General features: G+C 45.0%; 1 protein-coding gene across 3 annotated transcripts in view; it reads left to right on the top strand.

Annotated features, from left to right (window-relative positions):
• WDTC1 (WD and tetratricopeptide repeats 1) overlaps positions 1-19,324 on the top strand; it is a 73,524-nt gene that overhangs the window by 36,658 nt on the left and 17,542 nt on the right. For all 3 annotated transcript variants that reach the window (XM_034959143.4, XM_034959141.4, XM_034959145.3), the window contains exons 4-6: positions 10,710-10,756; positions 11,788-11,899; positions 16,155-16,342. In XM_034959143.4, the coding sequence (XP_034815034.1) occupies positions 10,710-10,756; positions 11,788-11,899; positions 16,155-16,342 (347 nt within the window). The remainder of the gene's footprint in view (positions 1-10,709; positions 10,757-11,787; positions 11,900-16,154; positions 16,343-19,324) is intronic.

The raw sequence follows: 19,324 nt of genomic DNA, 5'->3' as shown, positions 1-19,324 counted from the left end.
AAAGTAAAATTAAATCAGCAAAGTTGGGAAGTGGGATGCCAACTAACTCATGTAATTTACTTTTTGTATTTTATTTTATTTTTATTTTATTTTGTTTTATTTTATTTTATTTATTTTATTTTATTTGAGATGGAGTCTCACTCTGTTGCCCAGGCTGGAGTGCAATGGCATGATCTCGTCTCACCACAACCTCCACCTCCTGGGTTCAAGTGATTCTCCTGCCTCAGCCTCCCGAGCAGCTGGGATTACAGGCGTGTGCTACCATGCCCGGTGATTTTTGTATTTTTAGTAGAGATGGGGTTTCTCCATGTTGGTCAGGCTGGTCTCGAACTCCCGGCCTCAGGTGATCCACCCGCCTCAGCCTCCCAAAGTGCTGGGATTATAGGCATAAGCCACTGCGCCCGGCCTAAAAATTTTTTTTTAAATAAAAAATAGGCTAGGCACGGTGGCTCACTCCTGTAATCCCAGCACTTTGGAGGCCGAGGCGGGCGGATCACCTGAGGTTGGGAGTTCGAGACCAGCCTGGCCAACATGGTGAAACCCTGTCTCTACTAAAAATACAAAAATTAGCCGTGCGAGGTGGTGCACGCCTGTAATCCCAGCTGCTCGGGAGGCTGAGGCAGGAGAATCGCTTGAACCCGGCAGGCAGAGGTTGTGGTGAGCTGAGATCGTGCCATTGCACTCCAGCCTGGGCAACAAGAGTGAAACTCTGTCTTAAAAAAAAAATTTTTTTTTTTTAAGTAGAGACAAGGTTTTGCTGTGTTGCCCAGGCTGGTCTCAAACTCCTGGGCTCAAGTGATCCCACCTTGGCCTCCCAAGTACTCCCACAGTGCTGGGATGAGGCGTGAGCCACCATGCCCAGCCAGTTTTTAAACATGATACTTTGTATATATTTTCAGTGTAAAGATAAAATGAACTTCAAAGAAATCTTGAGCTCTACTGAGTAGATTTGTCATTTGTAGTAGTATTGCTGTAGCAATTCCATAACTACTTTGTGTATGTTACAGAATTGAATAAAGAAGTCAATGTTGTTGGGAGCCAGAGTTCTCACTGTAGAAGGGAAATTCAAATATGGAATAGGGAAAGACGAGGAAGAACTCTAAGGTACTGGATTGGAATTAGCTTGTTTCAATATAAACTCATGATTTTAAAAACATGTATAGCTTGAGGCCAGGAGTTGGAGACCAGCCTGGGTAACATAGTGAGATCCCTATCTCCACAAATAAAAAATAGCTGGGCATGGTTACACATGTCTGTACTTCTAGCTACTCAGGAGTTTGAGGCAGGGGAATCACTTGAGCCCAGGAGGTCAAGGCTGCAGTGAGCTATGATTGCACCATTACACCCCAGCCTGGGCAACCCCAGCCTTGTCTCTAAAAAAATAAAAATAAACTACATATATAGAAATTTGTATTTATCTATTATTTCCAGCTCTGTCCATGCAAAGGTAATTTAGAAGCAGTAATACCATAGTAATTATGGGTTACTAGTTTCTAAATACCATTCTCTATTAAAAGGCAGCAGGGATCCTTGGAGAAATAACCAATTCTAGTCTTGGGACAGGGCAAAAGTTGATATAGTCTTCAAAAATTTCAGTGTCATAGGAAACAAAAAAGGGCTGAGGAACTGTCTCAGATTAAAAGAAACAGAAAATGACTAATTTTCTTTTTCTTTTCTTTTTTTTTTTTTTTTTGAGATGGAGTCTTGCTCTGTCAGCCAGGCTGGAGTGCAGTGGCGCGATCTTGGCTCACTGCAACCTCTGCCTCCCAGGTTCACGCCATTCTCCTGCCTCAGCCTACCAAGTAGCTGGGACTACAGGCGCCCGCCACCACACCCGGCTAATTTTTTGTATTTTTAGTAGAGACGAGGTTTCACCATGTTAGCCAGGATGGTCTTGATCTCCTGACCTCGTGATCTGCCTGCCTCAGCCTCCCAAAGTGTTGGGATTACAGGCGTGAGCCACCGTGCCCAGCCAGTGACTAATTTTCTTAATGACATTAAGAAAACATAAACCAAATGCAGTGTGTGATCCTGGATTGGATTCTGAATGAGGAAAATAAAATGGACATTATTGGACAGTTAGTGAAATTTGAATATGGACTATACGTTAGACAACAGTATTGTATCAGTGTTAAATTTTCTGATTTTGATAAATATGCGCTGGTTAAATAAAAGAATGACCAATGTTCTTAAGAATTATACACTGAAGTATTTAAGTGTAAGGGGTCCTGAAGTCTACAACTGATTTCTCAAATGGTTCAGAAAAAAAGTACTAAGTACTTTACACATGTGTGTGTATGTGTGTGTGTGCGTGTGCAGAGAGAGAGAAAGAGGAGAGGGAGGGAGAGGGAAAAGATTATTTAATTTATCAATTAGGTAAAATGTATATATGGGCATTCTTATACTATTCTTGCAAACTTTTTATGTTTGAAATTGTTTCAAAATAGAAAGTTTAAATTGTTCATTAGGAAAATACAAAGGGCTGAGCATAGTGGCTCACACCTGTAATCCTATCACTTTGGAGGCTGAGGTGGGAGGATCACTTGAGCCCAGAGTTGTGACCAGCCTAGGCAACATAACAGGACCTCATCTCTACAAAAAAATACAAAAATTAACCAGGTGTGGTGGTGTGTGCTTGTACTCCCAGCTACTAGGGAGTCTAACATGGGAGGATTGCTTGAGCCTAGGAGGTTGAGGCTGCAGTGAGCCATGATCATACCACTTACTCCAGCCTGGGCAATGGAAGGAGACACTGTCTTTAAAAAAGAGAGAGAGAGAGGGAAAGAAAAAAGAAAATAAAATACAGAGAACTGGCTGGGGCACAGTGGCTCATGCCTATAACCCCAACTTTGGCAGTCAGGAGAATCATTTGAGGCCAGGAGTTTGAGACCAGCCTGGGCAACACAGCAAGACCCCATCTCCATAAAACATTTTTTAAAAGTAAAAGAAAATACAAAGAACTGTTGTAGTGGCAGCAACCAAGTAAGAGAGCCAGAAGGGAGGTTGAGATTAAACAATTTAAATTTAAATTAATGAGGATTAATTTAAGCCGTTCTAGTATATAAGACCCAATCAGTTTTCCACTTTCCTTGGACATTTTTGCTGAGCATTCCACATCCCTCTTTAGTTACATGTGCCAGCTCATCTCATGAGTTTTATTGTCACAACTGGACAAGAACCAAATATCCTGGGATTCCAGCCATGGCCTGCAGTCCTCACTTTTTTGGAGAGTTGCTTGCTTTCATTTTGTATGTATTACCAGGGATCTCCCAAGATCACCTTGGAAGTTGTGATCACACTTTGATTCCTGCTATTTCATTCACTTGTGGGATTTCTTGGCACCATATTAGACACATGGTAGAGAGAAGAAGAAAGGAATCTCACTTTACAAATCAGAGTAAAACTCAGCATTTCTAAGGTCAGATAAGTGGTAGAAATAAGATTTAAAAGATTTATATCAGGCTTATCTGGCTGCAGAGTTCATATCCTTTCCACCTCAACCATATGTCTGTTTTTAAAATGGCTTAATAGATAGTTCCTGGCTTGGTGGATTTATTCTCTTGCCTTATTAGTTTTCTTCATATTATCCTTAAACAATTGCAAACATTATGTATCTATCTCACCTTTACAATCTGGCCTGCTTGCTTTTTCCATTTTGTTTCTTATATTATTTTAGCATACATTCAAATTATGAATTTATGGAAACAAGTCATATGAAACTAGATTGATTTCCTTTGTGAATAGCTTTGGTAGACCAGAGCAGTTCCATGGGCATAGTGTAACCTTATTCTAACAAAGACTTGTCAGAGCTTTTTAAGGTAATACCATTTTAGAGAAGTAAACTAGATACCAAGTTCATTAAACAGTCATGTTTAAAGAAAAAGATGCCAGCCTGGCCAACATGGTGAAACCCCTTCTCTACTAAAAATACGAAAAATTAGCCAAGTATGATGGCAGGCACCTGTAATCCCAGCACTTGGGAGGCTGAGGCAGGAGAATTGCTTGAACCCAGGAGGCGGAGGTTGCAGTGAGCCGAGATTGCACCACTGCACTCTAACCTGGGCGACAGAGTGAGACTCTGTCTCAAAAAAAAAAAAAAAGAAAGAAAAAGATGGAGCGGGGATCTGACTTTGTGAGAGATTTCCTTTCGTGAGGACTGTCCTTTAAATCCAGATCAGCAATTTGTGGCCAGTGGGCCAAATCCGGAATGTCGCCTGTTTGCTTGTTTGTTATTTTATTTAATTGAGTGGTTTTGACTATTCACAAACTATATTCACAAAGTTTTGCAACCATCCCTGCTATCTAATTCCAGGATGTTTTCATCACCCCAAAAAGGAACCTCTTACCCATCTTAGCAGTCACTTCCTTCTCCCATACTGGCCCTACCCCAGAAACCACTAATCTATTTTCTGTTGCAATGGATTTTCCTATTCTGAACATTTCACGTAAATGAAATTATAAAGTGTGTGGCTTTTTAGCATAATGCTTTTAAGATTCATCTATGTTATAGTATGAATCTGTACTTCTCTTTTTTGCGGCCAAATAGCATTCCATCATTTGGATGTACCACATTCTGTCTATCCATTCATCAGTTGGTGGAACATGTGGTTGTTTCTATTTTTTGGCTATTATAAATAATGCTGCTATGAACATTCATGTACAAGTTTTTGTGTGGACATGTTTTCTTCACTTTTCTTGGTATATACCGAAGGGTGGAATTGCTGGGTCATATGGTAACTCAGTGTTTAACTTTTTTGAGGAACTGCCAAACTGTTTTCCAAAGTGGTACCACCATTTTACATTCCCACCAGAAATGTGTGAGGGTTCCAATTTGTCTGCATCCTTGCCAACACTTCTTATTATCAATATTTTTTATTATAGGCCAGGCGCGGTGACTTATGCCTATAATCCCACACTTTGGGAGGCCGAAGCAGGCAGATCACAAGGTCAGGAGATTGAGACCATGCTGGCTAACACAGTGAAACCCCATCTCTACTAAAAATACAAAACTTAGCCAGGTGTGGTGGCACACACCTGTAGTCCCAGCTACTTGGGAGGCTGAGGCAGGAGAATTGCTTGAACCCAGGAGGAGGAGATTGCAGTGAGCCGAGATTGCGCCACTGCACTCCAGCCTGGGTGACAGAGCAAGACTTCGTCTCGAAAAAAAAAAAGAAAAGAAAAAAAAATTTTTTTTTTGATTATAGCCCTCCTGGTGGGTGTGAAGTGGTATCTCATTGTGGTTTTGATTTTCATTTCCCTAATGACTAATGATGTTGAGCATGTTTTCATGTGCTTGTTGTCATATTTGTGTATTTTCTTTGGAGAAATGTCTATTCAGATGCTTCACTCATTTTTTAATTGGGTTGCCCTTTTTTATTGTTGAGTTATAAGATATGTATGATTTGAAATTTTGTTTCTTTTCCTTTGTGTGTTGTCTTTTCATTTTTAAATGGTGACTTTGCATAAAAGTTTTAATTTTAATGAAATTCAATTTATGTTTTATCTTTTTTTTTTAAATTGATATGGGATCTGTCTCTGTAACCCTCACTGGAGTGCAGTGGCACAGTCATGGCTTACTGCAGCCTTACCCTCCCAGGCTCAAGCAATCCTCCCATCTCAGCCTCTTGAGTAGCTGGGACTGCAGGCGCACACCACCATGCCCAATTAAACTTTTTTTCTTTTGTTGCTGGTGCTTTTGGTGTTGTGTCTTAAAAAACATTGCCTAATCCAAGGTCATGAATATATACACCTGTGTTTTCTTCTAAGAGTTTTGTAGTTTTAGATTTTATATGTAGGTCTTTGATCCATTTGAATTAATTTTTATGTATGGTGTGAGGTAAGGATCCAACTTCATTCTTTTACATGTGGACATCCACTTGTCCTGGCACCATGTGCTAAAAAGACTATTCTTTCCTTCTACTTAATTGCTTGACACTCTTTTTTTTTTAAGAGACGGAGTCTGGCTATGTTGCACAGGCTGGTCTCAAACTCTTAGTCTCAAGTGATCTTCCTGTCTTAGTCTCCCAAATAGCTGGGATTATAGGTACAAGCCCCTGTTCCCAGCCTGTCTTGATACTCTTATCAGAAATCAATTGACTGTAAATTTAAGGATGTATTTATGAACTCTCAACTCTAGTCCATTGATCTAAATGTCTATTCTTATGCCAGTACCACACTGTTTTGATTGCTGTAGCATTGTAGTAAGTTATAAAATTGGGAAGTATGAGTCTTTCAACTTTGTTCATTTTTCAAGATTGTTTTGTCTATTCTGGGTCTCTGGTATTTCCATATGAGCTTTATTTTATTTTAATTTGAAAAAAATTTTTTGAGACAGAGTCTCACTCTGTTGCCCAGGCTGGAGTGCAGTGGCATGATCTTGGCTCACCGCAACCTCCACTTCCTGGTTTCAAGCGATTCTCCTGCCTCAGCCTCCTGTGTAGCTGGGATTACAGGCATGCATGATGACACCCAGCTAATTTTTTGTGTGTTTTAGTAGAGATGGGGTTTCACCATGTTGGCCAGGCTGGTCTCAAACCCCTGACCTCAAATGATCAGCCCAACTCAGCCTCCCAAAGTGCTGGGATTACAGGCGTGAGCCACCACACCTGGCCCATATGAGCTTTAAATTCAAATTTATTGCCACCTGTTTTTATAAGTAAAGTTTTATGGGAACACAGCATACTCACTTATGTATTGCTTATGTTTGCTCTAGTGATTCAATGGTAGAATTGAGTAGTAGTGATATAGACCATATGGCCTGCAAGACCTAAAATATTTACTATCTGAGCCTTTACAGAAAAGATTGCTGACCTCTGCTTTAGATGATGGAGTAAACTCATGCTTTGAAGTACCAGAGGGCAGAACTTGGAACTATTCATTAATTCAGTCATATTTTCAAGCAAATATTGAATGCCTACTATATGACAGAAATGTTCTAGACACTGGGAAAATAATATAGCAGTGAATAAGACCAACACAATTCCTGGCCCCATGAAGCTTCTTGCCATGACCTGTAAAACACCCTTAGGATCTGGCCTCTGCTCACCTCCCTGAGCCCATCTTGCTCATCTTACTCTGTCCCCTTCATCACAATGCTCTAACCACATTGGCTTTCATTCTGTTTCTTTGGCATTATCAGGCCTATTATTTTTATACTCATTATTCCATATGCCTGAAATGCTTTTCCTTCACATCTTTGTGTAACTTGCTACTTCTCAGCATTCAGATTTCACCTCAAATATTAATTCCTCAGAGCGGCTTTCCCTGACCACTATATCTAAAGTATATCCAGGCCAGGTATGGTGGCTCATGCCTGTAATCCCAGCACTTTGGGAGGCCAAGGCCAACATGGCAAAACCCCGTCTCAACTAAAAATACAAAAATTAGCCAGGTGCAGTGATGCGTGCCTCTAACCCCAGCTACTTGAGAGACTGAGGCAGAGAATTACTTGAACCTGGGAGGTGGACGTTGCAGTGAGCTGAGATTGCGCCACTGCACTCCAGCCTGGGTGACACAGTAATACACTGTCTCAAAAAATAAAAATAAATAACATATATTCATCACACTTAGTACCATCTGAATTCATCTTACTGATTTATATGTGTGTTTATTTTCTCTCTTACCCTACTAGAGTTCTCTTAATTGCCACAACAACCTTTGCATGTGTAAGAATGCCTAGTATATAATAGGTGCTTGAATAATTGTTAGAAGATTGAATTAAGGCCGGACACAGTGGCTCACACATGTAATCCCAGCACTTTGAGAGGCTGAGACAGGCAGATCACTTGAGCCCAGGAGTTCGAAACCAGCCAGCCTGGTCAACATGGCAAAACCCCATCTCTACAAAAAATACAAAAATTAACCAGGTGTGGTGGCACGCATCTCTAGTCCCAGCTACTCAGGAGGCTGGGGTGGGAGGATCGCTGGAGCCCGACCAGAAATATAATCGCTCCTTTTCATGACTTTTAGGAGGATTTTTCTTTCTCCAATATAGTTCACATTGGGCTGTGCTTACATTTTTTGTTTCTTGGGATTTTTTTGTTTTTGTTTTTGTGAGACAGAGCCTTGCTCTGTTGCCCAGGCTGGAGTGCAGTGACATGATCATGGCTCACTGTAGCCTCCACCTCCCGGATTCAAGTGATCCTCACACCTTAGCCTCCCCAGTAGCTGGGACTACAGGTGCACGCCACCACACCTGGCTAATTTTTTAAATTTTTGTAGAGCTAGCATCTCACTATGTTGTCCAGACTAGTCTCCAACTCCTGGGCTCAAGCAATCCTCCTGCCTAGCCTCCCAAAGTGCTGAGATTACTGGTGTGAGCCACCATGCCCAGCCTGTGCTGTAAGTCTTGAACTCTCTTGGTGCAATGGAAAAGACATATTTGGATTTTATTTCTGATTCTGCCACTCAGCTATCAAAGTAACCACTCAAATTGCTTTACAAATACTGTTCATTTCCCACAACAACCCTATGAGGCTATCTACAATTATTATCTTTTTTACTGATGTAGAGCCTGAGACACAGAGAGGTTAAAGAACTTGCTCAAGGAAATACAGCTTGTACACATAAAATGATATTTGTTGTATTTTATGGACAACTTAATGGATTTTCAAGGGTAATTATGTGAAGTACTTAGGACAGGGCCTGACACATAGTAAGCTAAGTTTACCTATTCTTATAATTATTACTACTCCATATAAGTAATTTTTAGGCACACTAAAATTTGAGAAAACATTGAGCTGGATTAAAGAAGGAACAAAAGAAAAGATTTTATGGAAATGTCTGGATATTCAAATCATTCTGACTTTAAGACAACATATCATTAAGTCAATGGAGAGTGAGTGAGGAATTTTTTAAAGTTTTATTTGCTGTCAGAACTTACTCCATTCTGTTAAAATATTGCACCTACATAACCTTAATACATGGTAATAAGTATGTGTATTGTGAAGCTTAAATAAATTGACAAAAGTGAAAGCTTAGCATCTACCCTGGCATTTAGTAAGTGTTCTGTTAATTTTGCTGGATTTTAATCTAAATCTTGCTTGTTCAGACTCATTCATGCTGTTTTTTAAGAAGTTAGAGAGAAGCACTTGGCTGTCTGCTTCCTGTCTTTCCTAGTTGGCATTTTTTGTGGAGGCTTCATTAAATATCTGTAACTTTCATGCTCTTTGACATTGACCCTTTAGGTTGAGCCTCATTACACAAGGGTTTAGGCCTGAAGTCAGCAGGTACGTTAAATGTGTATATGATGAATCTCACTGGGTTGTAGTTAAGAGAGGGTCCTTATGTGTAGCCACACAAACTGGATCACAGGCTTTGCCTGAAAGTCAGAAAATGTTCTCAAAGATCCTTTAAGCCTCTTCCTAAAGCCTGACATTGCTGTTTTTTTCTGGGTTTGTTTGGTATCTCTCTCCTTTTTCTTTTTCTTATTTTTATTTTATTTTATTTTTGAGACAGAGTCTCTCTCTTTTTTTTCAAATCCCCAAGATAAAGACTCTGACCTAATTTACCTTACTGCACCAGGCTCTACCTATTTGAATTAAGCTCTGGAAGATCCAAGGAGTTTTTTATACTCCTGTACCCCCAGCATCTGAACAGTACCTGGCATGCAGTAGGTGCTTGATGAATAATTTGCCGTGTGAGGCTCGGCGCGGTGGCTCACGCCTGTAATCCTAGCACTTTGGGAGGCCGAGGCGGGCGGATCGTGAGGTCAGGAGATCGAGACCATCCTGGCTAACACGGTGAAACCCCTGTCTCTACTAAAAATACAAAAAATTAGCCTGGCGTGTTGGCGGGCGCCTGTAGTCTCAGCCACTCAGGAGGCTGAGGCAGGAGAATGGCATGAACCCAGGAGGCGGAGGTTGCAGTGAGCTGAGATCGTGCCACTGCACTCCAGCCTGACTCTGTCTCAAAAAAAAAAAAAAAAAAAATGCTGGGTGAATAAAAGATTAGCCTTCTGGTTAATTGGCTGTCCTTGGATTGAATGTTTCCTGGCAAATTTTCTGTAACTGAGAGGGTATCCCTTGAAGGTACTGTTTCAGACATATCTCTTTTTCTGTTTTTGTTTTGTTTTGTTTGAGACACGGTCTGGCTCTGTCGCCCAGGCTGGAGTGCAGTGGTGCGATCTCAGCTCACTCCAACCTCCACCTCCCAGGCTCAAGTCATCCTCCCAACCTCAGCCTCCCGAGTAGCTTGGACTACAGGCACATGCCACCACACCCAACTAATTTTTGTATTTTTTGTAGAGATGGGGTTTCGCCATGTTGCCCAGGTTGATTACAACTCCTGAGCTCAAGCAATCTGCCCAAAGCAGATTGGGCAGCTTCCCAAAGCACTAGGATTACAGGTGTGAGCCTCTGTGCCTGGCTGACATACTCCTTCTAATGGTAAAAGCAGAAATGTGTTTGGATCTCACTTTTACTGCTTTCTACTCTCTGAACTTCAGTTTACTTTTCTGCAAAACGGGATCAATGAAACTTGTCCTTTATGGCTCAGAAGTGCCCAGTATCAAGTGAGATCACAAATATGAAAGTACTTTATATATTGTAAGACGCTAGTCAGTTTAAGTCCACTTTGGCCACTCACATGCACTTGGAAAATGTTGAAAATGGAAAGACTGGTTTACCTGTTCAGTTCCACTTCTTGGTGTTGAGTTCCCCAGGAGAACCCCTAACCAACTCTCTTCCTGTCTCTTCATTTGCTCCCCCCAGGGTCACTCAGGATGTGTCAACTGTCTGGAGTGGAATGAGAAAGGAGAGTAAGTATGAGCTAGAGCACCTGAAGGGTGCTGGGGAAGGAAGTAAGGAGGGTGGAACAGCAAGGATCCAAGGAAAAGATTGGACCCAAATGAAAAGAGACTGCTGCTGTCTGCCGTTCTTCAGCTTAGCCCATAATTTTCAACACAATTAAACAATCTCAGATAGATGGAAAGTTGGATGACCATCCAAACCCTGTTTTGTTTTGTTTTGTTTTAGAGACAGAGTCTCATTCTGTCACCCAGGCTGGAGTGCAATGGCGTGATCTTGGCTCACTGCAACCTCCGCCTTTCAGGTTCAAGCGATTCTCCTTAATCAGCCTCCCAAGTAACTGGGACTACAGGCACGCGCCACCATGCCTGGCTAATTTTTTGTATTTTTAGTAGAGACGAGGTTTTGCCATGTTGCCCAGGCTGGTCTCAAACTCCTGAGCTCAGGCAATCCACCTGCCTCAGCCTCCCAAAGTGCTAGGATTACAGGCATGAACTACCGCGCCCGGCCCAAAACCCTGTTTTTTTAATAAGCCAATGTGTTTAAGAATAATAGAAATTTCTTGGCCAGGCATAGTGGCTCACGCCTGTAATCCTAGCACTTTGGGAGGCCGAGGCGGGTGGATCACGAGGTCAGGAGATTGAGACCATCCTGCCTAACACAGTGAAACCCCGTCTCTACAAAAAAACAAAAAATTAGCCGGGTGTGGTGGCAGGCGCCTGTAGTCCCAGCTACTCAGGAGGCTGAGGCAGGAGAATGGCGTGAACCTGGGAGGCGGAGCTTGCAGTGAGCCGAGATCGCGCCACTGCACTTCCAGCCTGGGGGACAGAGCGAGACTCCATTTCAAAAAAAAAAAAGAATAATGAAAATTTCTCAGGACAAAATAGAAGAGAATCAGCTGTTTACAAGGCAACCTTAAATTCTGTGACATTTACTGTTCTTCAAATTCTGTAACCTAACTCCTTGTAAACTGAGAACATGGGATGGGGAAAGGGAGCCTAGGAATTTGAGGAGAGATCACAATCCCTCACTCTGCTTTCAGCTTGCTGGCCTCTGGTTCCGATGACCAGCACACGATTGTGTGGGACCCGCTGCACCACAAGAAGCTGCTCTCCATGCACACGGGACACACCGCAAATATCTTCTCTGTCAAGGTGAGCAGGACAAGCCACAGAGCAAGCACAAGCCACAGAGCAAGCACAAGAGTGACTGGGCTGTGGCCACGCCATGTTGGTATGTGTGTGTCCCATATACCGTCTAGGGTCACAGACAACCTTATGATCTAAGTATCTGTTGGTGATTCCTGAAACCTCATTTCTCTTCCATGTTCTTCTTCCTCTTTTAGAGCTAAGCAGCCAATTCTAGATGAATTTATCTTTATGTGAATGGTAGTGGTGGGGGTATGGTTCTGAACATGAACTTAGAGAGCAGGCATACCTGGGTTTGACTCCCTTATCTGCTTCTTGGGCATTGTGTGACCTGGGCAAATCACCTGACCTGTCTGAGCCTGTTTGCTCATCTGTAAAAAAGGAAGCAGTGAAGGAAAATCTCCCAGATTTGTAAACAAATTAATTTTTTTAAAAGGAAATAACAGTCTACAAGGTTGATGTGACAGTTCAATGAGATAATTGATAAAAATAAAGTCTGTGCCCAGTGCTTTTTATCTGTTCTACCCCTTCATAGGAAATGAATATTTTGATTTGTTGGAGGAGGAGAGTTGAGCGGAGGAGAGGTGAGAAGGGGACTTACAAGTGTCTTCAGACCTTTGAAGCTCTGTTGAAGCCCTGGAAATGACATGAGACATGTTTTTTTGTTGTGGAAAACAGACCTAGGACTAGTGGCTATAAGTCCACAGAATTAAATGTGGGCCTGAGGAAAGAAAGAACTGTCTAATGCTTAGAGCTCTTTGAAAAATGTAGAATGGGCCCCTGGAGGAGATGAGTAAATGTCCTATCCCTGCACTTGTCCACTCGCCAGGTGCTTTATCTCCAAGATTTAAAGTTGGAAGAAATGGCCTGCAAGGAAGGGCCTTTCCAGCTCTGAGATTCTATAATGGATAGATGTGAGAATGAAGTTGTCCTTCGGAAACCCTCACTATTCTAAGAAATATTTTCGTAATTAATATCAAGAGGAATTACAAGATACCTGAACAATATGATAGCTCCAAACCTACTTGTTTTCCTAAACCCTTTTTTCTTCTCAAGCTATGATTCTCGCCTTTAGAGACAGAACAATGATGATTTACCTCTTACATGACTAACGGAAACTGCTTTCTTCCCCTGCAAAGAGTTTAGGTCCAATTTTAGTCTGCACAGTCAGGCCTGGGGAAGGGGACCTAAGCCATTAGTTTAGCATCAGAGCACAAGACATTGATTTCTAACACCAGAATTTCATAATGGTCTTGATACTCCCTAATGGTAAGACCTTGGGAACGGCACTTACATGCAGACTGTCAGCCTCCTCTTCTATTTAAAAAAAAAAAAACAACCTGAAAAGGATTCTTCTTTCTTTAGGTAGTGGAAACACTGCAGATGTATATGTATTTAACTCATGCGCTCCCCCTGGTGGTGACTATGGTGTGTGATGCGTGTGGCAGCAGCCACAAGATCATGACAAGGGCTCCCCAGTTTATTTCTGCTGTGCATTGAGTGTATGCCGTCTCTAGACAGGATTAAAGACTACTGGTTGTCCCTAAAATAATTAAATCATGTCTATTTCATCTAGACCTTGGTCTTTTTTTTTTTTTTTTGAGGGTGAGTCTTACTCTGAATGTCGCCCAGGCTGGAGCGCAGTTGGCACAATCTTGGCTCACTGCAACCTCCGCCTCTGGGTTCAAGCGATTCTTGTGCCTCAGCCTCCTAAGTAGCTGGGATTACAGGTGTGCACCACCACACCTGGCAGATTTTTGTATTTTTAGTAGAGATAGGGTTTCACCATGTTGGCCAGGCCAGTTTTGAACTCCTGACCTCAGGTTATCCACCCACCTAAGCCTCCCAAAGTGTTGGGATTACAGGCATGAGCCACAGTGCCTGGCTAGACCTTGTTCTAATGGCCCTTAGAGAAGCCTATGTGGAAAGAGTGAATTGTTGTTCTTTGTGAACATTTAAAGTCAAGTGTGGGACATCAGCTGTTTCAGTGTAGGACATTGCCCCTCCCCCAACACTACCACTCAGCCTTGTTGTGGGTAGGGAGGAACTTTTCAATTTTAAAAAAAAGATATTTCAATTTTTTGAACTCACACGAGAATTCAACACCACTCCCAAATATTTTTTATCCTCAAAGTTATGTGATAGAACTACATTCTTTCTTGTTTCTTTTCTTTTTTTTTTTTTTTTTGAGACAGAGTCTCGCTCTTGTTGCCCAGGCTGGAGTACAGTGGCAAGATCTCGGCTCACCGCAACCTCCGCCTCCCGGGTTCAAGCGATTCTCCTGCCTCAGCCTCCCGAGTAGCTGGGACTACAGGCATACGCCACCACACCCGGCTAATTTTTTGTATTTTTAGTAGAGACAGGGTTTCTCCATGTTGGTAAGGCTGGTCTTGAATTCCCGACCTCAGGTGATCCACCTGCCTCCGCCTCCCAAAGTGCTGGGATTACAGGTGCGAGCCACAGCGCCCAGCCCAGAACTGCATACTTTCTTTTTTCATTATTTGAAGCTATGGTTGCAGCTGTTTTTTTCTTATCAGATGTCATCTGGAGTATTTTGTTCTTGCCTTTATCAGGATGGTGGTTTTTTTTTTTTTTTTTTTTGAGATGGAGTCTTGTTTGCTCTGTCACCCATGCTGGAGTGCAGTGATGCCATCTCGGCTCACTGCAACCTCCACCTCCCGGCTTCAAGTGATTCTCCTGCTTCAACCTTCCGAGCAGCTGGGATTACAGGTGCACACCACCACATCCAGCTAATTTTTTTTGTAGTAAAGACGGGGTTTCACCATGTTGGCCAGGGTGGTCTCAAACTCCTGACCTCAGGTAATCCGCCTACCTCGGCCTCCCAAAGTGTTGGGATTACAGGTGTGAGCCACGGCACCTGGCCGGTTTTTTTTTTTTTTTTTTTTAATAAATACTGCATAGAGATGTATCCTCTTGATGCTCAGCCCTTCCCTATTGTCCAACATTTGAGCTGTTTCCAATATTTGCTATTATAAGAGGCATCCAAGCATTTCTGACCAGGTCCCTTTTTTCTTTTTGGATTATTTCCTTTTTTTTTTTTTTTTTTTTTTTTTGAGATGGAGTCTCGCTCTGTTGCCCAGGCTGGAGTGCAGTGGCGCGATCTCAGCTCACTGCAAGCTTCGCCTCCTGGGTTCACACCATCCTCCTGCCTCAGCCTCCCGAGTAGCTGGGACTACAGGCACACGCCCGGCTAATTTTTTTATATTTTTAGTAGAGACGGGGTTTCACCATGTTAGCCGGGATGGTCTGGATCTCCTGACCTTGTGATCTGCCCGCCTCAGCCTCCCAAAGTGCTGGGATTATAGGCATGAGCCACCACGCCTGGTCTGGATTATTTCTTGGAAGTGGAAGTTTTGAGTCAAAAAATAGAAATTGTTTTTAATCTTTGTTACTATTACCAGATTGTTTTTCAGAAGCAGTCAAACTAATTTAAAACACTCACTCCCAACAGGGCATTCTGGCTCATGCCTACAATCCCAGCACTTTGGGAGGCCAAGGCAGGTGGATCACCTGAGGTCAGGAGTTCGAGACCAGCCTGGCCAACATGGTGAAACCCTGTCTCTACTAAAAATACAAAAATTAGCTGGGCATGGTGGTGCACACCTGTAATCCCAGCTACTCAGGAGGCTGACACAGGAGAATCGCTTGAACCCAGGAGGTGGAAGTTGCAGTGAGCTGAGATTGCACCACTGCACTCCAGCCTGGGTGACAGAGCGAGACGCTGTCTCAAAAAAAAAAAAAACAAAAAAAACCACACACACCCATTCCCTTAAACACTCAAAGTCTTTTTCACTTCAGGACTAATTTATTACTTAATCTCTAGGTTACTAAGTAGTCATAATGAGGCAAGTAGGGCATGTGGGAGTCAGACAGACTTGGGCTTGAACACAATCTTGCTGTATATTACTGCTGAACCTCAAGGGTTTGTTTTGTTTTTTGTTGTTGTTGTTGTTTTTGAGACAGTCTCGCTCTGTTGCCCAGGCTGGAGTGCAGTGGCACAATCTCGGCTCACTGCAGCCTCTGGCTTCCTGCAGCCTCTGCCTCCTGGGTTTAAGGGATTTTCCTGCCTCAGCCTGCTGAGCAGCTGGGATTACAGGCATGAGCCACCGCGCCCAGCCTGCATGGGCTCATTCTCTTATCTGACATGGAGAGAGAAAAGGGTGCAGACATCCAGGCTAGCCTCCTTCCGTGGCCATTTCTACTCTTACCACCCACCCCTTCCTTCATTTCTCCTATATAGTTCCTGCCTCACGCTGGGGACCGCATCTTGATCACGGGGGCAGCCGACTCTAAGGTGCATGTGCACGACCTGACAGTAAAGGAGACCATCCACATGTTTGGAGACCACACAAACCGGGTGAAGCGCATCGCCACAGCGCCCATGTGGCCCAACACATTCTGGAGTGCTGCTGAGGATGGGCTTATCCGGTAAGAGTCTGGGGCATCTAGTGGAGCCTGTCGCTCCCCCATCCCATCATCCTATAGTGTTTCCTTCTACAGACCTAGCTCTTTCCCTCCAGCAGAGGTCCAACCTCCTTTGTCTGCCCAGGGCAGTTGTCTGTGTACAGACTCCACTGGGAACATTTGCTTACTCCGCCCTCACCTTCCTCCCTCTTTGCCCTCCTTTGTACTACCTCTAGGCCCACAAGCTTTTTCTCACCACCTCAGGTGTCCAGGGTCTCTACTGCCTCTGGGCATTCACGTTACTCTTTCCTCTACTTGAGATTCTCTGTCCCCAGCTCTTCCCTTGTCGGACTCTTTCTTATCCTAAGGAGATCAGCTTCAGTTACGTCTTCAGAAGCACCTTCTCTGACCATCCCGTCTAAAGTAGACAGACGTTATGCTTGTTTTAACAATTACATCCTCTGTAACTCTAATTGCCACCTGTAGTTATTTTTATTTATTTATTTATTTATTTTTATTTATTTTTTTATTGATCATTATTGGGTGTTTCTCGCAGAGGGGGATTTGGCAGGGTCATATGACAATAGTGGAGGGAAGGTCAGCAGATTAACAAGTGAACAAAGGTCTCTGGTTTTCCTAGGCAGAGGACCCTGCGGCCCTCTGCAGTGTTTGTGTCCCTGGGTACTTGAGATTAGGGAGTGGTGATGACTCTTAACGAGCATGCTGCCTTCAAGCATCTGTTTAACAAAGCACATCTTGCACCACCCTTAATCCATTTAACCCTGAGTGGACACAGCACGTGTTTCAGAGAGCACAGGGTTGGGGGTAAGGTCACAGATCAACAGGATCCCAAGGCAGAAGAATTTTTCTTAGTACAGAACAAAATGAAAAGTCTCCCATGTCTACTTTCTACACAGACAGGGCAACCATCCGATTTCTCAATCTTTTCCCCACCTTTCCCCCCTTTCTATTCCACAAAACCGCCATCGTCATCCTGGCCCGTTCTCAATGAGCTGTTGGGTACACCTCCCAGACGGGGTGGTGGCCAGGCAGAGGGGCTCCTCACTTCCCAGTAGGGGTGGCCGGGCAGAGGCGCCCCTCACCTCCCGGACGGGGCGGCTGGCCGGGCGGGGGCTGACCCCCCCACCTCCCTCCCGGACGGGGTGGCTGGCCGGGCGGGGGGCTGACCCCCCCACCTCCCTCCCGGACGGGGCGGCTGGCCGGACGGGGGGCTGACCCCCCCACCTCCCTCCTGGACAGGGTGGCTGGCCGGGCAGAGGGGCTCCTCACTTCCCAGTAGGGGCGGCCGGGCAGAGGCGCCCCTCACCTCCCGGACGGGGCGGCTGGCCGGGCGGGGGGCTGACCCCCCCCACCTCCCTCCCGGACGGGGTGGCTGCTGGGCGGAGACGCTCCTCACTTCCCAGACGGGGTGGTTGCCGGGCGGAGAGGCTCCTCACTTCTCAGACGGGGCGGCTGCCGGGCGGAGGGGCTCCTCAGTTCTCAGATGGGGTGGTTGCCAGGCAGAGCGTCTCCTCACTTCTCAGACGGGGCGGCTGGGCAGAGATGCTCTTCACCTCCCAGACGGGGTCACGGCCGGGCAGAGGCGCTCCTCACATCCCAGACGGGGCGGCGGGGCAGAGGCGCTCCCCACATCTCAGATGATGGGCGGCCGGGCAGAGACGCTCCTCACTTCCTAGATGTGATGGCGGCCGGGAAGAGGCGCTCCTCACTTCCTAGATGGGATGGCGGCCAGGCAGAGACGCTCCTCACTTTCCAGACTGGGCAGCCAGGCAGAGGGGCTCCTCACATCCCAGACGATGGGCGGCCAGGCAGAGACGCTCCTCACTTCCCAGACGGGGTGGCGGCCGGGCAGAGGCTGCAATCTCGGCACTTTGGGAGGCCAAGGCAGGCGGCTGGGAGGTGGAGGTTGTAGCGAGCCGAGATCACGCCACTGCACTCCAGCCTGGGCACCATTGAGCACTGAGTGAACGAGACTCCATCTGCAATCCCGGCACCTCGGGAGGCCGAGGCTGGCATATCACTCGCGGTTAGGAGCTGGAGACCAGCCCGGCCAACACAGCGAAACCCCGTCTCCACCAAAAAAATACGAAAACCAGTCAGGCGTGGCGGCACACGCCTGCAATCGCAGGCACTCGGCAGGCTGAGGCAGGAGAATCAGGCAGGGAGGTTGCAGTGAGCCGAGATGGCAGCAGTACAGTCCAGCTTCGGCTCGGCATCAGAGGGAGACCGTGGAAAGAGAGGGAGAGGGAGACTGTGGGGAGAGGGAGAGGGAGACTGTGGGGAGAGGGAGAGGGAGACCGTGGAAAGAGAGGGAGAGGGAGACCGTGGGGAGGGGGAGAGGGAGAGGGAGCTAATTAATTTATTTTTTGAGACAGGGTCTCACTCCATTCTACTGCCGAGGTTGGAGTGCAGTGGCGTGATCATGGCTCACTGCAGCCTTGACTTCCTGGGCTCAGGCGATTCTCCCACCTCAGCCTCCTGAATACCTGGGACTACAGACATGCTCCACCATGCTTGGCTAATTTTTCTATTTTTTTTGTAGAGATAGGGTTTCTCTGTGTTGCCCAGGCAGGTCTCAAACTCCTGGGCTCAAGTGATCCTCCCACCTCGGCCTCCCACAGTGCTAGGATTGCTGGTGTGAGCTACCACACCTGGCCTTATTTTATTTTTACTTATTGGTTTACTTTTTTGTCTGTATCCTCACTAAATAGTAAAAGTAAACTCTCTAAGAGCAACTCCATGTCTGTCTTGTTCTTGGTTGTATCCCTAGAGCCCAGCACAGCGCCTGGCACATAGAGCCGCTTGATACATTTCTCTTGAACAGTTGGTCAGTGGCTATATACCTGGGAGGGGGCAAGCCACCCGGAAATGGTAAAATGGACTGTCCCCTTTTCCAGTGCCCTGCATTGTTACACATTTGCCTCTACTTCCCTTCATTCTAAAATGGTGTCGTTGCCCTTCTTTAACTCCTTTCTTCAGCTGTGA

Source organism: Pan paniscus, chromosome 1 (genome assembly GCF_029289425.2).
Source record: "Pan paniscus chromosome 1, NHGRI_mPanPan1-v2.0_pri, whole genome shotgun sequence".
NCBI classification, from domain to species: Eukaryota; Metazoa; Chordata; class Mammalia; order Primates; family Hominidae; genus Pan; species Pan paniscus.
The sequence above is the reverse complement of the archived record's forward strand: the minus strand, read 5'-3'. Positions and strand labels throughout refer to the sequence as shown.